Consider the following 16,480-nt stretch of genomic DNA (forward strand, 5'->3'; position numbering starts at 1 on the left):
TATCGCACAAATGTCAAGCTTGAAATAGTTCAGCAGCAAGTGATTTTCCATCTGGAGTCCAGGCAACTGAGGAAATTCATAAGGTTGGAAGCTATATAGTGTATGTTATAGGTGCTAACATAAGTGTAAACTACAAATGAAACAAGCAAATGAGGTATTGTACAATAGCTATAAAAGGAAGATAGGGATCCCTGAGAAGATGACAAGGGAGTCATTAAAAAGAGGCAAAGTATATTTTCTTATAGAAAAAAACTTAAATGCTTTTAAAGTTATAATTAGTATCTTTTTTTTTTTTTTTTCTCACAGTGGAAAGCTCACGATGGCATTATTTTAAAAGTAGATTGGAACTCAGTCAATGATCTTATTTTATCTGCTGGTGAAGACTGTAAATATAAGGTATGTAATGTTTAGATTTATCACTTGACTGAAATCAAATTTATATGAAAAGTTTTTAGTATATAAGAATGTTCATTTACTTTATAAATGTCTTTATACTCCAATAATTTAGCAAATTATTTTATAATGTTCAGTGGTTTCTAAAAGCACAGATGTCATAAAGACTCTCATTAGCCTGAACAATATAGTGAGACCCTATCTCTAAAAAAAAAAAAAAAAAAGTTAGCCAGGTGTGGTGGGACACATCTGTGGTCCCAGCCACATGGGAGGCTGAGGTTAAGTGGATCACTTGAGCACAGGTGGTTGAGGCTGCAGTGAGCCATAATTGTGCCATTGCATTCTAGCCTGGGCAACACAGTGAAACCCTCTCTCTTTCAAAAAAAAGAGAGAAAGAGGCTATCTCATTGATCTATAGAGTTGGGTATTTAATAAGTAACAATATCAGCATAGCCCCTAATTTTACTGTGACTCAATTTAAATCAATTCAGTGCATTTTAAAAAATCAACCGTGCTGGTTTACTACATATTGATTAATTTCAGGTCAAAATAATTTATAGAGAAAAATAAGGTTTAATATATAAATAACTAGAGTTAGAGGCAATTAAATTGAAGTAAATACGTTTAGAGAAAGTAGGTAGAGCTCTTACAGGGTGAAAAAAATTTAAGCAAAATACTAAGCAAACTGGGTATGGTAGCTCATACCTGTAACCCCAGTGCTTTAAGAGGGCAAGGCAGTAGGGTTACTTGAGGCCAGGAGTTGGAGAACCAGCCTAGGCAATATAACAAGATTCCATCTCTACAAAATTTAAAAAATTAGCCAAGCGTGGCAGCATGTACCTGTCAAAATGTACTATTAAATTTAAAAGGACTTAAAATGGATAGATTTTATGTTCCGAGATTAAGTAAAATCTGAAAATTTTGACATTATAAAATAGTTTCTTTTTCAGATATTTAGGCTTCAAGAAATATAGCTTTGTTTTCCCCTTGTGTGATGGTAAAGATGTTTAATTGCTAATAAATAAGTTGCTGATTTTTAAATTTTTATTTAAAATTTTATTTATTTGCTACCTTACTGGAAGACAAACGTTTTTCTGCGGTGTCTGTTATAAAATATTTTTATTTTATTTATTTATTTTTCTTTCAGCTTTGGCAAACTTCTCCCTGATATTATAAAAGATTTTTTAAAATTGCTTTTGTAGGTATGGGATAGTTATGGCCGCCTGCTGTACAATTCACAACCTCATGAGCATCCTATTACTTCAGTTGCCTGGGCTCCAGATGGAGAATTATTTGCTGTTGGATCATTTCATACTTTACGCTTGTGTGATAAAACTGGGGTAAGTTATAGTGGTGAACAATCACAGATGTGCTGTCATAAATGTGGTAATGCACAACACACATGGTTCTCAGTCTTTAAAAAACATTTTCAATGGATGCATTTGGTTGAATCTTTCTAATTTGTCTTCTTAATATGCTGGTTCAATCAATTCCAGATATATGGGACCAAAATCTGTTTAAGTTTGAAGAATGGAGCACATTCTCTACTATTTTTTTTTTCTGGAAATACTTATTTTGAGCATGATTGTGATGGAGGTAAAGTACTAAAATTTATGCCCATTCAATATGGAGAATTCAGGTTTAAACTTTTTTTCTAAGCTTTCACTGACTTGAAGCTCATAAACTTTTTTTTTTTTTTTGCTGTCAATATGTTTCATATGAAATCTCAATTGCATATTTTTTGTAAGGAATTAATAGTGCATTTGAAAAATTGTCATTTTAAGACCAGAGGACATGGCTGGATGTGGTGTTTTATGCCTGTAATCCCAGCACTTTCGCAGTCCAAGGAGAGAGGATTGCTTGAACCCAGGAGTTTGAGACCAGCCTAGGTAACAAAGTGAAACTCTGTCTCTACAAAAAAATAAATAAATTAGCCAGGCATGATGGCGCATACCTGTGGTCCCAGCTACTGGGAAGACTGAAATAGGAGGCTCACTAGAGCCCAGGAGGTGGAGGCTGCAGTGAGCTGTAATCATGCTACTGTACTGTAGCCCGAGTGGGAATTAGACCCTGTCTCTAAATAAATAAATGTCCAAAGGACACAGTTTTCTTTGTTAAGAATTCATATTTGAATACATGCAAGAATTTTTCCTCATAAGAGAATATGCCCTCCTTCGTACAAATTCTGTTTAGAACCTAGGAAATAGCCAAGCTCAGCAGCATTTACTCATTGTGCTTGAATGAATTGTTCATTGAAGTACTGCCATAGCAGCAGCATTATGTGGTAAAAAGAGTTTGAGTGGGGCTATTTTATACTATTCCTAATTGAGGAAATCATATAATTGTTCTGTGGCTTATTTGCCCCTAATGCAGAAAAAGACAGAATTTTTAGAGCTTTTAATCTGTTAAGATTTCTGGTTACTTGTTTTCTATCACGTAAAACATGAAGTCCTTGGCCTGGCTTTAGAAGCTCTTTGAAACCTGGTGCCGTAAAATCCATTCAGTCTTTTCTCCCACAACTCTCTGTGTTCAAATCACATTGAATACTGGCTCTCGAACCTTTCCTGCCTCTTACTAACATCCCCACTCATTTTCTCGTTTCATGAAATACTTTGATTTTTGTCTTAGACCATAGTGAGTTCTACCCATTCTTAAAGGCCTGTCTCATGTTTGACTTCCTTTGAACATGCCTTCCATTGACTCCAAAGTTTGTTTGTATATTTTTCTAATTTCTTTTCTGCTAGGTCCCTCTTTTCTCAATTAGAACATCAGGATATTAAATCATCCCATCTAATCACTTAAGAAGCTTTTACTTCTGATTTTCCCTATCAGTGATTGTAAATCTACAGAATGCTTAGTCTCATTTTCACAATGTATTATGTTCTTACATTGTCAAAATAGTTTAATGTATATTATTTTTGACTCCCTTGTCTGTAAAATCCCATGGTTCAGTAATTCTCTATTATCTGTACAACACAGTAGATATTCAACAATTTATTAATAAGCCAGTTTAAACATAATTTCACTTTATCATTTTGATTAAAGTATTTAAAAATTTTTAAAACTTGAATTAAAGATTTATCTCATTAAGCACCAAGTCTTTTTATTTAGGATATTAATAACATCTATCTTTTATTCAATAAACATTAAATATATACTACTCATCAGACAGTGTTCTAGAAACTGGGGTTATAAATAAGAAAAAGATATAAAGACTTTCACCCAAGATGTTGACAGTCTAGTGGAGAATTAGACTAAAAGACTTACAGTAAGTATGATAAGTGCTATACAAGAGGTTTTTTCATACAAGCACTGCAAATATGTGGCAGAGCCTAACTCAGCCTGTGGGACATTTCTTCAAGAGCAGAGCCTTGAAGAATTAGTAATTCTCCAAGGAGACAAAGCTGGGGGAAGAGAGTTGCAGGCAAAAGAAACCTCTTGTGAATCAAAGTATAAAACAGTATGGTGCTTTTTGTGCAATATCTGTAAAATTTTCATGGCATAATACCAGAAGATAATTCAGAAAAGATAGATGGACTAAAGTGTTTGCTATGTAACAGAATCTAGATTTCAGTCTTTTAAAATCTAATTATGTTCTGTGGGGGCTCCTTTGGGGCTGCTATGGGGTGGAAAAGAGGTGAGGGAGTTGAGCTCCTGATCTCTCTCACTACCTGCAACCAGAGCAACTCCAGTTATACTGTTTGATCATCTAGTATAAGATTTTCTTTGACCAGCTGAAATCATGAAGTTGGAAATTGAGTATATTAGTCAGTAGAGAGCCATGGATTGTATGTAGTAATATGATAGTGTTTAAATGTTGGAAATACTGCTTTGAGGTCAAAGGAACAGTGATTCAAAAGAGGGAATAAACAAAGGTAAGGAATCATAGTTTATTAGAAAAATTAAAAGTTTAGTATGGCTACAATAGTTTGGAATTTATCTTAGGGGTAATGATGAGTCACTGATCCATTTTCGATAGTACCTTATTAGATTTGGCATTTTTGGGGAAGTATACTCTAAGGTCATCATAGAGGATAGATTAAAGGTACACTAGAGGCAGGATGGCTAATTAGGAGCTCTTATAGTACAGGAAAATTATGATGTTGGCCTGAATAATAGGGAAGTAATGGAGATGGAAAGAAATAGACAGGTTCAGGAGATAAATCCTTGGTGTATAAGTAGAAAGAGTCAAGAATAATTACCTGAGTATCCATTTAAGTATCTTACTGTTTGGAGGTTGGCCTGAGAATAATGCCCTTTCATGCCCTGTTCAATCATTACAATAGTAAACCAAGTTACCTAAATTTCAGCATTCATAAGCATCACCTGGATATTACAAAAATACACATTCTCGGGCACTGTTTGCAATATGGAGAATCAAAATCTCCGAGAATGAGGCTCTGTGAAGTGATATTTTTAGGAAGTTTCCTAGTTGTCTTTATGCAGGTTGTCCTTAAAGAGCACTTGAAAGAAGATGCAGTGAGATGTTTGATATTCCTTTTGAGTTCTGAAAGGAGCAATGCTTACTTACTCTATTGCAGAAAAAAGTACCTTGAATTTGGAGATGAAATAGTAAACTATAATTCAGGTGATACTAAAAAAGAATAGTATAATAGAAAAATATATTTCTTTAAAATCTCAGGTAATTTATTCTTTTGATTTGTTCTAAGCATGTTCTTCATTTAAAATTACTGCTGGGTTATGTCTGCCATTTTGCTGCAGCAAAAATGTTTATAGTATATGAATCATGTGTGATGATATTATCTATTCATATTCTAGACTGATTCTTTCAGAATAACTAGTTGCAAATACTATTCAAACACAACTTTCATTTGTTGAATTATCAGTAGATTTTTTGTTTCATTTTCTGCCTTGTGTATTTCCACAAAAGTATTTGGAATTCATTTATGCAATCATTTCTTTTCTTTTTACAGGGTTTTTATTAATCCTGTAACATATATAGTTATTTAGATTTTTGTGAGTTACTTAATATTTAGATGTTTATGACTTCATGTGTTATTTATCTGTGTGTGTATGCATATATATTTATATACATACTCTGTATATTTGTTCAAATCTTTCTGGAGGATATGTTGATATTATATATTAAAATACCAAGAAATATACGTATACTTTAACCCAGCAATTCCAGTTCTAGGATTTATCCTAGGTAACAATAAGATAAAGAATGCTTAGTGGAGCATTATTTATAATTTAACAAATGAAAAGCAATCTAAATCTCTAACAGCAAGATATTATTTAATTATAGAATATAAGTGTTATAATAAATTATTATATAGTTATTAAAAATGATAATTACTTTTATAATATCATGAAAATGTTTTAAAATATATGACCACAAGAAAAAAATAGTGACAGACTTTATGCATATCATGATCTTATTAGTACATATCTGTATAAATGAACAGAAAAATAATCTGACACGATATAACAAATTTTAACAACGGTATATCTAAAGTTTGTTGATTTGGTCACAGGTGGTGATAGTGATTTTTCTTCTTTTTTGCATATCAACATTTTCTAAATGCACATTTTCAGATAAAATGTACAGTTTTTGAAAAGGGAAAAATAGCTTTATTCTTTAGTTTTCACTAGATTATGTAATCATGTAATTCAGCCTTTCTCTTTTAAAAAATTATTGTTTTTTGAAGCTATCCAATTTATTTTAGAAATATATATTAGTTAAAACATGGGAAATTATTTTTAAGGTGACATCTGTTTTTTTTTTTTTTTTGAGACGGAGTCTCACTCTGTCGCCAGGCTGGAGAGCAGCGGCATGATCTCTGCTCACTGCAGCCTCTGCCTCCTGGATTCAAGTGATTCTCCTGCCTCAGCCTCCCGAGTAGCTGGGACTACAGATGTGCAGCCACCACACTGAGCTAATTTTTGTATTTTTAGTAGAGACAAGGTTTCACCGTGTTGGCCCGGATGGTCTCCATCTCTTGACCTTGTGATCCACCTGCCTCGGCCTCCCAAGTTCTGGAATTACAGGCGTGAGCCACTGTGCCCAGCCTGGTGACATCCGTTTTCTTTGGAGAATAATTCTACTTACTAAGATATAAATGCTATTAGCATTTTTAGTTAAAAAATTATCTAAATATTTTATACTTTTTTTTTTTTTTTTTTTTTTAAAGACGGGGTTTCACCATGTTGGTCAGGCTGGTCTTGAACTCCCAACCTCAGATAATCCGCCCGTCTTGGCCTCCAAAGTGCTTGGATTACAGGCGTGAGCCACCACACCCAGCCGCAATTTTTTTTTTTTTAAACAGAGTCTCACTCGGTCGCCCAGGCTGGAGTGCAGTGGCACAATCTTGGCTTGCTGCAATCTTTGTCTGCTGGGTTCAGGTGATTCTCATGCCTCAGCCTCCCGAGTAGCTGGGACTACAGGCGTGTGCCACCACACCTAGCTAATTTTTTGTATTTTTAGTAGAGACAGGGTTTCACCATGTTGCCCAGGCTGGTCTCAAACTCCTGAGCTCAAGTGATCCACCCACCTTGGCCTCCCAAAGTGCTACAGGCATGAGCCACCATGCCTGGCCCCTGCATATCTTTTTTAAGAATGCTAAGCAGACATTGCCTTTACAAAGTTTACTCTTTTGTTGATAAGACATATTAAATAATTATATACTCAGTTACTTATAGTTGTAATACATTTTAAAAACAGGAACAGGCTGCTCTTAGTAAAGAGAACTAGTATGTCTGGAGGATCAAGGCAGGTTAGTGTGATGAAAAGGTAAGAAGGGCAACACTTATTGAGGGTCTTCTCCTTTCTGCTTACCAAGTAAGTAGATACAGTACCTGCTGGTGTCAACTTAGGGTAAGACCCAGCTTACTCTTAACGGTGTCAATTTAGACCTGAAAATGTAAGTCAGCTGGTGCTAGCTGCTTTTCTCATACAATGTTTTCTCTCTCCAGGAAAAAACACTTCCTAGACTTCTTTTAAAAAGTACATATTTTCTTTAATTTGGAAATGTTACCCTTAAATGTAGCCTCTTCTTTCTTTTTGTTTCATAATCTGTAACTTAAAGTGGTATAATGAATGTATGTCTAAATAATGTAGTAATCATTTATCCAGGGCCAGATTTTGTGAAAGAATTTCAATGTTACATACTATAAGAATCTAATCCTCAGGAATGATCTATACCCTAGCATTTTTCAGAAATTTATCAAATTTCTATTTAGTGTTTGAGAGCTCTTCACAAATTTTTAGTTGAGTGCAGTGTTTCCTAACGTTTTGTTAAAAGTTCTTATCTAGTCTTCCTTGACAGAAATTGAAGAGTAATTTATAATATTAACTTAAAAGAATGACATTGGTGTGAATTTCCAGGTTATCTGTGCAAATATTAAGCCTAGAAAAATGTGGTTTTTTTGTGAGCATTTTTTTTCTTTTCTTTTCTTTCTTTTTTTTTTTTTTTTTTTGAAATGGAATCTGGCCCTGTCACTAGTCTAGAGTTGCAGTGGTGTCATCTTGGCTCACTGCAACCTCTCCCTCCCAGGTTCAAGCAAGTCTCCTGCCTTAGCCTCCTGAGTATCTGGGACTACAGGCGCTCACCACCATGCCCCGCTAATTTTTGTAGTTTTAGTAGAGACAGGGTTTCACCATGTTGGCCAGGATGGTCTCAATCTCTTGACCTCGTGATCTGCCTGCCTCCCCCTCCCAAAGTGCTGGGATTACAGGCATGAGCCACTGTGCCTGGCCTTTTAAAGTGTTTTTTTTTTTTTTTTGGGAGACGGAGTTTCGCTCTTGTTACCCCGGCTGGAGTGCAATGGCGCAATCTCGGCTCACCGCAACCTCCGTCTCCTGGGTTCAGGCAATTATCCTGCCTCAGCCTCCTGAGTGGCTGGGATTACAGGCACGCGCCACCATGCTCAGCTAATTTTTTGTATTTTCAGTAGAGACGGGGTTTCACCATGTTGACCAGGATGGTCTCGATCTCTTGACCTCGTGATCCACCCGCCTCGGCCTCCCAAAGTGCCGGGATTACAGTCGTGAGCCACCGCGCCCGGCCTTTAAAGTGTTTTTTAAGAAATATTTCCAGTGGGGAGAAAACGCTTGAGTACTTCTAGGCTGTTAATATTAATAATAGATTAAGTTTTGGTTTGAATGCCTTCTTCCCCCCAGTGGCAAGAATGAATGCATTTTTTGTTTGTTTGTTTGTTTGTTTTTGTTGTTGTTGTTTGTTTTGGAGACAGAGTCTCACTCTGTCCCGAAGGAGTGCTGTGGTGCAGTCTTGGCTCACTGCAACCCCTGCCTCTCCAGTTCAAGCAATTCTCCTGCCTCAGCCTCCTGAGTAGCTGGGATTACAGGTACGATCCACCACACCTGGCTAATTTTTGTTACTTTTAGTAGAGACCGATTTTCACCATGTTGGGCAGGCTGGTCTCAAACTCCTGACTTCAAGGTATCCGCCTGCTTCGGCCTCCGAAAGTGCTGGGATTACGGGTGTGAGCCACCACACTCAGCCTCATGAATGCATTTCTTAATATTCAAGTGTTTAACTGGATTTATGATAGGAATACATGAAAAAGCAGAAACTCATTTTTTTATAGGCACATTACTCCAACTCCATTGTTATATAGTAAATCCAATTTTCCCATCAACTTTCAAGTATTTCCTTTGGTCAAAAAAGATCATCACTAAGCCGAGGAATCTCCAGTTCCTGTTTACGTCTTCTATTTCAGCAGGCATTTACTTGTATTGCTTCAGAACTCATTTTCTGGCTCACTTTTGTGGACTGTGGTTCAAATATCAATTTAGTTTTCAAAGCCATTGCAGTACTATTCTGATCTGCCCTGCTTCTTTTCAACCCAGAGGCAAATTTGAAACCTAGGTAGCATTACATACTGTAGTTCAATTATCAGTTTTACTGTGTTGGCTCTAGTCAGTTTCATGTATGGGCTGCTTACTAGTACTCCAAGGCTTTCATACTTTGATTTAAAGACTCTATTTCCCCAGCTCCCTTCTCTCCATAATCCTTCCCTAACTCTTTTGTTGAAAAGGGGTTAATATTGTCTCTGCTGTTGTTAGTGCAGACTGGGGATAGTAGGCAAGGATGTACTACACAGTCTTTACGGAGCTCACTGGGGAGGGCTACTGCATTACTATTGCAAAGCTGGAATGGTCTGACAGGGCTCTCTACGTCGCTGTCTCTAAAGCACCATGTGGGGAAGGGGAGGAGTGCCACCACTGAATTTTGGGTTGACAGGTTGTTTTGTTTTTCTTTTCTTCTTTCTTCAGCACTTTAAGGATGTTGTCCCCACTGTCCTTTGGTCTATTGTTTTTGATCAGAAAGTGATTATTTGTATCATTGTTCCAAATGTAAATGGCATTTATCTCTGGCTCCTTTGCAGACTTCCTCTTTGTCTTTGGTTTCTAGCAGTTTGGCAGCATATGATTTTCTTCATATTTGTCTTGTTTGGGTTTCTCTATACTTCTGGAAAACGTAAACTTACGATTTCACAAAACTTGGGAAATTTGGGGCCGTTGCTTTTTCAAATAATTTTTCTATCTTATTCTCTGTTTCCTTCCTTTTGGAAGTTCAGAACTTTTAGACCTTTTAATGTTGTTCCACAGGTCAACAAGTCTCAATTTCGTTATTTTTTCTCTCAGTTTTTCCATTTGGATAATTTTTCGTGATCTATCTTTATTAACTCTTTCATTGGTCAATTCTTCTCATATGCCTACCCAGTGAATTCATTTCAAATATTGTATTTTTTAATTCTAGAATTTCCATATGGTTATTCTTTCATAATTCCTAATTCTCTGCTGAGATTTTCATTGTTATTACATGTTCAGGGACTTATTTTTCACTACGGCTTTGGTTATAAAACTGCCTTAAAATCATCATCTGTTAATTCTAACATCTTGTTATTGATTACCTTTTCCATTGTATTGATTTTCCTGTGCCTTTGTATGACTAGTAATTTTGGGTTGTACTCCGAACATTGTGTATAATGCATAGTAGAGACTGGATTCTGTTGTGTTTCTCTAAAGAGTGCTAATTTTTGGTGTCTATTAACAGGGACTTGTTTGAACCTCAAACTGTCTCCTATGTCAGGAATCAGGCATCGAACTTCTATGTGGTAGTCAGAAGATAAGATCTCTGTGACTTTATTCTTTCCAGGATCTTCCCCCATTTGTGGTGGTCACCAGAACTCTGCCCTCTTAATCTTTCTACCAGTAAACCGTAGAAATTGTAGGTCTCTATTTGAGGTTGAACTATCATGCTTAACATCAAGTAGGATCTGTTCTCTGGTAAAAGGTTGTTTAAAAAATGGAAATTCATTCAATACTGTTCCCTTTTTCAACCATTGACTTCTCTCAAGTTGCTGCTTTTTTAAAAAAACAAATTTATCAGGATATAATTTGTATATGATAAATTTTACCCATTTAAAATGTACAAGTCAGTTTTTTTTACTGTATTCATAGGGTTGTGCAACCATTATCAAACTCTAATTTTAGAACATTTTTCTCTCCTCTAAAAGGAATTGCGTACCCATTGACTGTCAATCCCTATTTTCCCTACTCCACTCCTGTCCCTGGCAACCACTGATTTACTTATTTTCTTTGGATTTGTCAAGTTTGGACATTTCATATAAGTGAAATAATTTGTATGTGGCCTTTTAAGACTGGCATCTTTCAGTTAGCATGTTTTCAAGATTGATCCATGTATCAGTACTTTATTTCTTATAGACAAATAATATTTCATCGTATGTTTATAACACATTTTGTTTATCTGTTCATCAGTTAATAGACATTTAGGTGGCTTCAAAATTTGGTTGTTAGAAATAATGCTGCTGTGACTGTGTGAGCACATTTTTATTTTTGTGTGGATATGTTTTAATTTTTCTTGGGTGTATACTTAGTAGAATTGCTGCAACAAATGTAACCCTGTGTTTAATTCTTTGAGGACTTGCCAAATTGTTTTCCAAACTGGCTGTCTGCCTACTTTTGATTGCTTTCCAGGCTCCAAATACTCGTTTTGTATTTTGTCTGGAGCGTACAGGTGTTATTCGTGAGAAGGCAGATCTGATAGCAGCTGTTTTGCTATTGTCATTTCTTACATACCAAAAGTTTATTTTAAATAATTGAACATAAGTTTGTAAAAATCAGCTTTGTACATTTTAAAGCTATGCTAAACTACTGCAGTGATTCTCACAGTGGAGTAGAGTGGAAAAGCTACCTGTTTGAATTTAATCGTTCAAGAAATTATCCAGGAAAATAGCCAAAAGGCATGAATAGTTCATAGACAAATGTAAATGGCTAATAAAGACATGAAAGGATGTTCAATTTAATACATAAAGAAGTAAATAAATAAAATGATATATTTTACCCAATAAGTTGAAAAGATTAAGAATCACCTCAGTTTCACTTGAGCAGGAGGAGACGAACTCATTCATTTATACAGTATTAATGGAAATATAGAGTGATTTGACTTTTTGGAGGGTAGTTTGATAATACATATCCAAATGTCAGATGTACATATCCTTTGACTCAGGAATCTGTCTTGGAATTTTCTTTAAAGAGGTTATTGTGTAAGTACGCAAAGATATATGCACATTAGTTTTCATCACAGTATTAATAGTAAAAATTAAAAATAAATGTCCAAGAGCAGGAGACTGATTGGTTATTATTTCATATACCTAAAGTGCAATATTCTGACTCATTAAAAATGGAGAAGGATCATGTGTAATAACCTGGAAAGATATCCATGATGTTATTTAGTAAAAAGACTGGATTGTAGGACAGCCTGTTGGTCTATGATCCCACTTAAGTAAAATTGTGTGCCCATATCTCTAACTCTGTGGCTAAAAAAAAAAAGGTATACTCATTGTTGTTGGATAGTATATTTGGGTCATCTTTTTCTTCCTCCTTAGATGATTTTGTATAGTGTGAGCCTTTCTTTTTGACTCTATATCAGTTATGCAGATGGAATAAATGTTTTAAAACTTTCTTCAGTAAAAATGAGCAGAGGAAGCATGATGTTACAGAAAATGATGGAGTAGGCAGTCCTAAAAATTGGTGCCTCTACTGAAGCAGCCATTAAGCTGGCAAAAAATGTCAGAATCAACTTTTTCAGAGCTCTGGGATCTAATAAAAAAACCACTAACAACCAGAGGAGTGCTTAATTTTTAAAAATACTGCTATATTTTGGTAAGAAAGCATTATAGCATTTTTGCTTACCTGGCTACCATTCCCCCACTCCCAGCCTGCCAGCAGCTAAAATGATGGCAGCCTGGGATCTGGTGTGTCTTGCTGGTGTGCATATACTTGGTGGTGCAGTGGGGGTAGGGCAGCGGACGCAATATGGACAGTGTCCTCAAACAGTTGTGGTTCTCACAAATTGCACTTTTTGACCTGTCATAGTTCTCTGAAGGACTGGCATAGAGTTTTGTCTTTATTTTGACCCCTTAGAAATCTCTCAGAGCTGGAGTGGCATCAAAGAATAAGGACTTTGGAGGGTTCTCACATATCCTGAGGGATCTAGAATGTAGCATACATGCCTGGGGCCAGACACATGCTCAGAAAAGACCAGAGGATGGAGGCTTGTATCACTCGAAGATCTTTGATCTATGAATGAAGAGGGAGTGAAAGGTAAAGCAGAGTTGTAGGTGGTCTAGCTATGTGTTAAAGGAGTGCCTATGTCAGAACCAATTGGCAAACAGTGGGAGAATTTTTTTTTCTTTCTTTTTGGCTCTGTCTGGCTGACTGCTGAGATAATGGAGTGGAGACATCAATGACCACACACAAAAAGCAGTCTGCGAAAATAGTTTGGAAAAGTCAGTAAATAGATAAATGACTGCAGCCCTCAACAAGCAACAATACAAGCCTTGTTGGGGAGAGATTCTGATTTCCAGAGTTACCACATTATGATATTAAAAACATTCAATTTTCAACCAAAAATTACAAGGCATACAAGAAGCAGGAAATTACGGTCCATTCACAGGAAAAGAAATCAACAGAAACTATCCCTGAGAATGCCCAGCATTGGACTTATTAGACAAAGACTTCATTTTTTTTTCAAAATTTTATTGTCAATTGACAAATAATAATTGTAAATACTTATGAGGTACAGGTACAATATGATGTTTTGATATATGTATACATTTTGGAAGGATTTTATCAAACTAATGAACATATTATTGCCTTATATAACATTTTTTGTAGTGATAACATTTAAAATCTTAGCAGTTTTGAAATGAACAATACTTTGTTGTTATTAACCATGCTATGCAATAGATTTGAAAACTTTCTCTCCTGTCTAACTGAAAGTTTATACCCTTTAATCAGCATTTCTCCATTCCCTACTACATACCACCTGGTAACCACCATTCTACTCTCTACTTTTATAGATTTGATTTTTTTTATTTATTTAATTTTAATTTTTGTAGAGACACAATAGGTGCAGATATTCATGGCATATGTGAGATGTTTTGATGCAGGCATGCAATGTATGATAATCATATCACAGAGAATGGGGTATCTATTCCCCCAAGCATTTATCCTTTGTGTTATGAACAATCCAATATACTCTTTTAATTATTTTTAAATAGGCAATTAAATTATTCTTGACTACAGTCACTCTGTTGTACTGTCAAGTAATAGACCTTATTTTATCCATTCTTTTTGATTTTTTTAATACCTATTAACTATTCCCACCTCCCCTCCACCCCCAACCCACAGCCCTTCCCAGCCTCTGATAACCATCCTCCTACTCTTTTTTTTTTTTTTTTTTTTTTTTTTTTGAGACGGAGTTTCGCTCTTTTTACCCAGGCTGGTGTGCAATGGCGCGATCTCGGCTCACCGCAACCTCCGCCTCCTGGGTTCAGGCAATTCTCCTGCCTCAGCCTCCTGAGTAGCTGGGATTACAGGCACGCGCCACCATGCCCAGCTAATTTTTTGTATTTTTAGTAGAGACGGGGTTTCACCGTGTTGACCAGGATGGTCTCGATCTCTTGACCTCGTGATCCACCCGCCTTGGCTTCCCAAAGTGCTGGGATTACAGGCTTGAGCCACCGCGCCCGGCCCCTCCTACTCTTTTTTTAAAATTTTTTCTGAGACAGTGTCTTGCTCTGTCACTAAGACTGGTGTGCAATGGAACAACCTTGGCTCACTGCAACCTCTGCCTCCCAAGTTCAAGCAATTCTCTTGTCTCAGCCTCCCAAGTAGCTGGGATGGCTGCCACCATGCCTGGATAATTTTTGTATTTTTTTAGTAGAAACTGGGTTTCACCATGTTAGCTAGGCTTGTTTTGAACTCTTGACCTCAAGAGATCCGCCTGCCTTTGCCTCCCAAAGTGCTGGGATTACAGGCATCATCTTTCTACTCTGAGTTCAATTGTTTTGATTTTTAAGTCCCACAAATAAGTGAGAACATGTGGTATTTGTCTTTCCGTACCTGGCTTATTTCACTTAACATAATGGTCACCCTTTCCATACATGTTATTACAAATAACAGGATCTCATTCATTTTTGTCACTGAATAGTACTCCATGGTGTATATGTACCACATTTTCTTTATCCATTCATCTGTTGATGGACACTTAGTTTGCTTCTACATCTTGCCCATTGTGAGCAGAGCTGCAACAAACATGGAGATAGCTCTTTGATATACTGATTCCTTCCTTTTAGGTATATACCTAGCAGTGGGATTGCTGGCTCATATGATAGCTCTATTTTCAGTTTTTTGAGGAACCTATAAACTGTTCTCCAAAATGGTTGTACAAATTTACCTTCTCACCAGTGGTGTACTAGTACTTCCTTCCCTCCACATCCTTACCAGCATTTGTTATTGTCTGTCTTTTGGATATAAGGCATTTTAACTGCAGTGAGATGATATCTCATTGCAGTTTTGATTCGCATTTCTCTGATGCTTAGTGATATTGAGCACCTTTTCAAATACCCATTTGCCATTTGTATGACTTCTTTTGAGAAATGTTTATTCAGATCTTTTGCCCATTTTTTGATCGGATTATTAGATTTTCTCCTGTGGAGTTGTTTGGTCTCCTTGTATATTCTGGTTACTAATCCTTTTTGTCAGATGAGTAGTTTGCAAATATCTTCTCCAATCCTGTGAGTTGTCTGTTCACCGTGTTGATCGTTTCCTCTGCTATACAGAAGCTTTTAAACTTGATGTAATCCCATTTGTCTATTTTTGCTTTGGTGTCTGTGCTTGTGGAGTATTACTCAAGAAATTTTTGCCCAGACCAACATCCTGGAGATTTTTCCCAATGCTTTCTTATAGTAGTTTCATAGTTTAAGGTCTTCAATTTAAGTCTTTAATCCATTTTGACTTGATTTTTGTATGTGGTGAGAGATAGGGGTCATTCTTCTGCATATAAGTATCCAGTCTTCCCAGCACCATTTATTGAAGACACTGGACAAAGTCTTTAAATCAGTGATCTTAAATATGCTCAAAGAGCCAAAGGAAAACAATACAGGCTGAACAAATAGAAAATACCAATAAAAAATAGAAATTATGCAAAAGGAATGTAATAGAAATTTTGGAATTAGAAAAAAGTGAGCAAAGGATAAAAGAAGAGTAAGACCCCCAGAAATCCAAAATATGTTGTCTCTTTATCGGTGAGTTTCATGAAAATAAAAATCACAATGTTATGCCATTCCCACTCATTAGAAAATAGGAAAATGGGCCTCTTTATGGAACATTGATGGGAACATTAACTGGTACAGCTTTTCTCAAGGATAATTTGGCAAAATCTATCAAGAGCTTTGAACTTTTTATATAGCTATTACTTCAAGGAAGTATAAAAATGCATTGTGGGCCAGGAGCGGTGGCTCATGCCTATAATCCCAGCACTTTGGGAGGCTGAGGCGGGCGGATCACCTGAGGTTGGAAGTTCGAGACCAGCCTGACCAACATGGAGAAACCTCGTCTCTACTAAAAATACAAAATTTAGTTGGGCGTGGTGGTGCATGCCTGTAATCCCAGCGACTTGGGAGGCTGAGGCAGGAGAATTGCTTGAACCCAAGAGGCAGAGGTAGCAGTGAGCCGAGATCACGCCATTGCACTCCAGTCTGGACAACAAGAGTGAAACTCCGTCTCAAA

The 16,480-nt window shown here is 36.4% G+C and overlaps 1 protein-coding gene across 5 annotated transcripts in view; it reads left to right on the forward strand.

Annotated features, from left to right (window-relative positions):
• IFT80 (intraflagellar transport 80) overlaps nt 1-16,480 on the forward strand; it is a 144,728-nt gene that overhangs the window by 43,563 nt on the left and 84,685 nt on the right. For all 5 annotated transcript variants that reach the window (XM_032261913.1, XM_032261938.1, XM_032261904.1 and 2 more), the window contains 2 exons: nt 307-396; nt 1,596-1,733. In XM_032261913.1, the coding sequence (XP_032117804.1) occupies nt 307-396; nt 1,596-1,733 (228 nt within the window). The remainder of the gene's footprint in view (nt 1-306; nt 397-1,595; nt 1,734-16,480) is intronic.

Source organism: Sapajus apella, unplaced genomic scaffold, assembly GCF_009761245.1.
Source record: "Sapajus apella isolate SASKATOON/1434 unplaced genomic scaffold, GSC_monkey_1.0 scaffold4, whole genome shotgun sequence".
Classification (NCBI taxonomy): domain Eukaryota; kingdom Metazoa; phylum Chordata; class Mammalia; order Primates; family Cebidae; genus Sapajus; species Sapajus apella.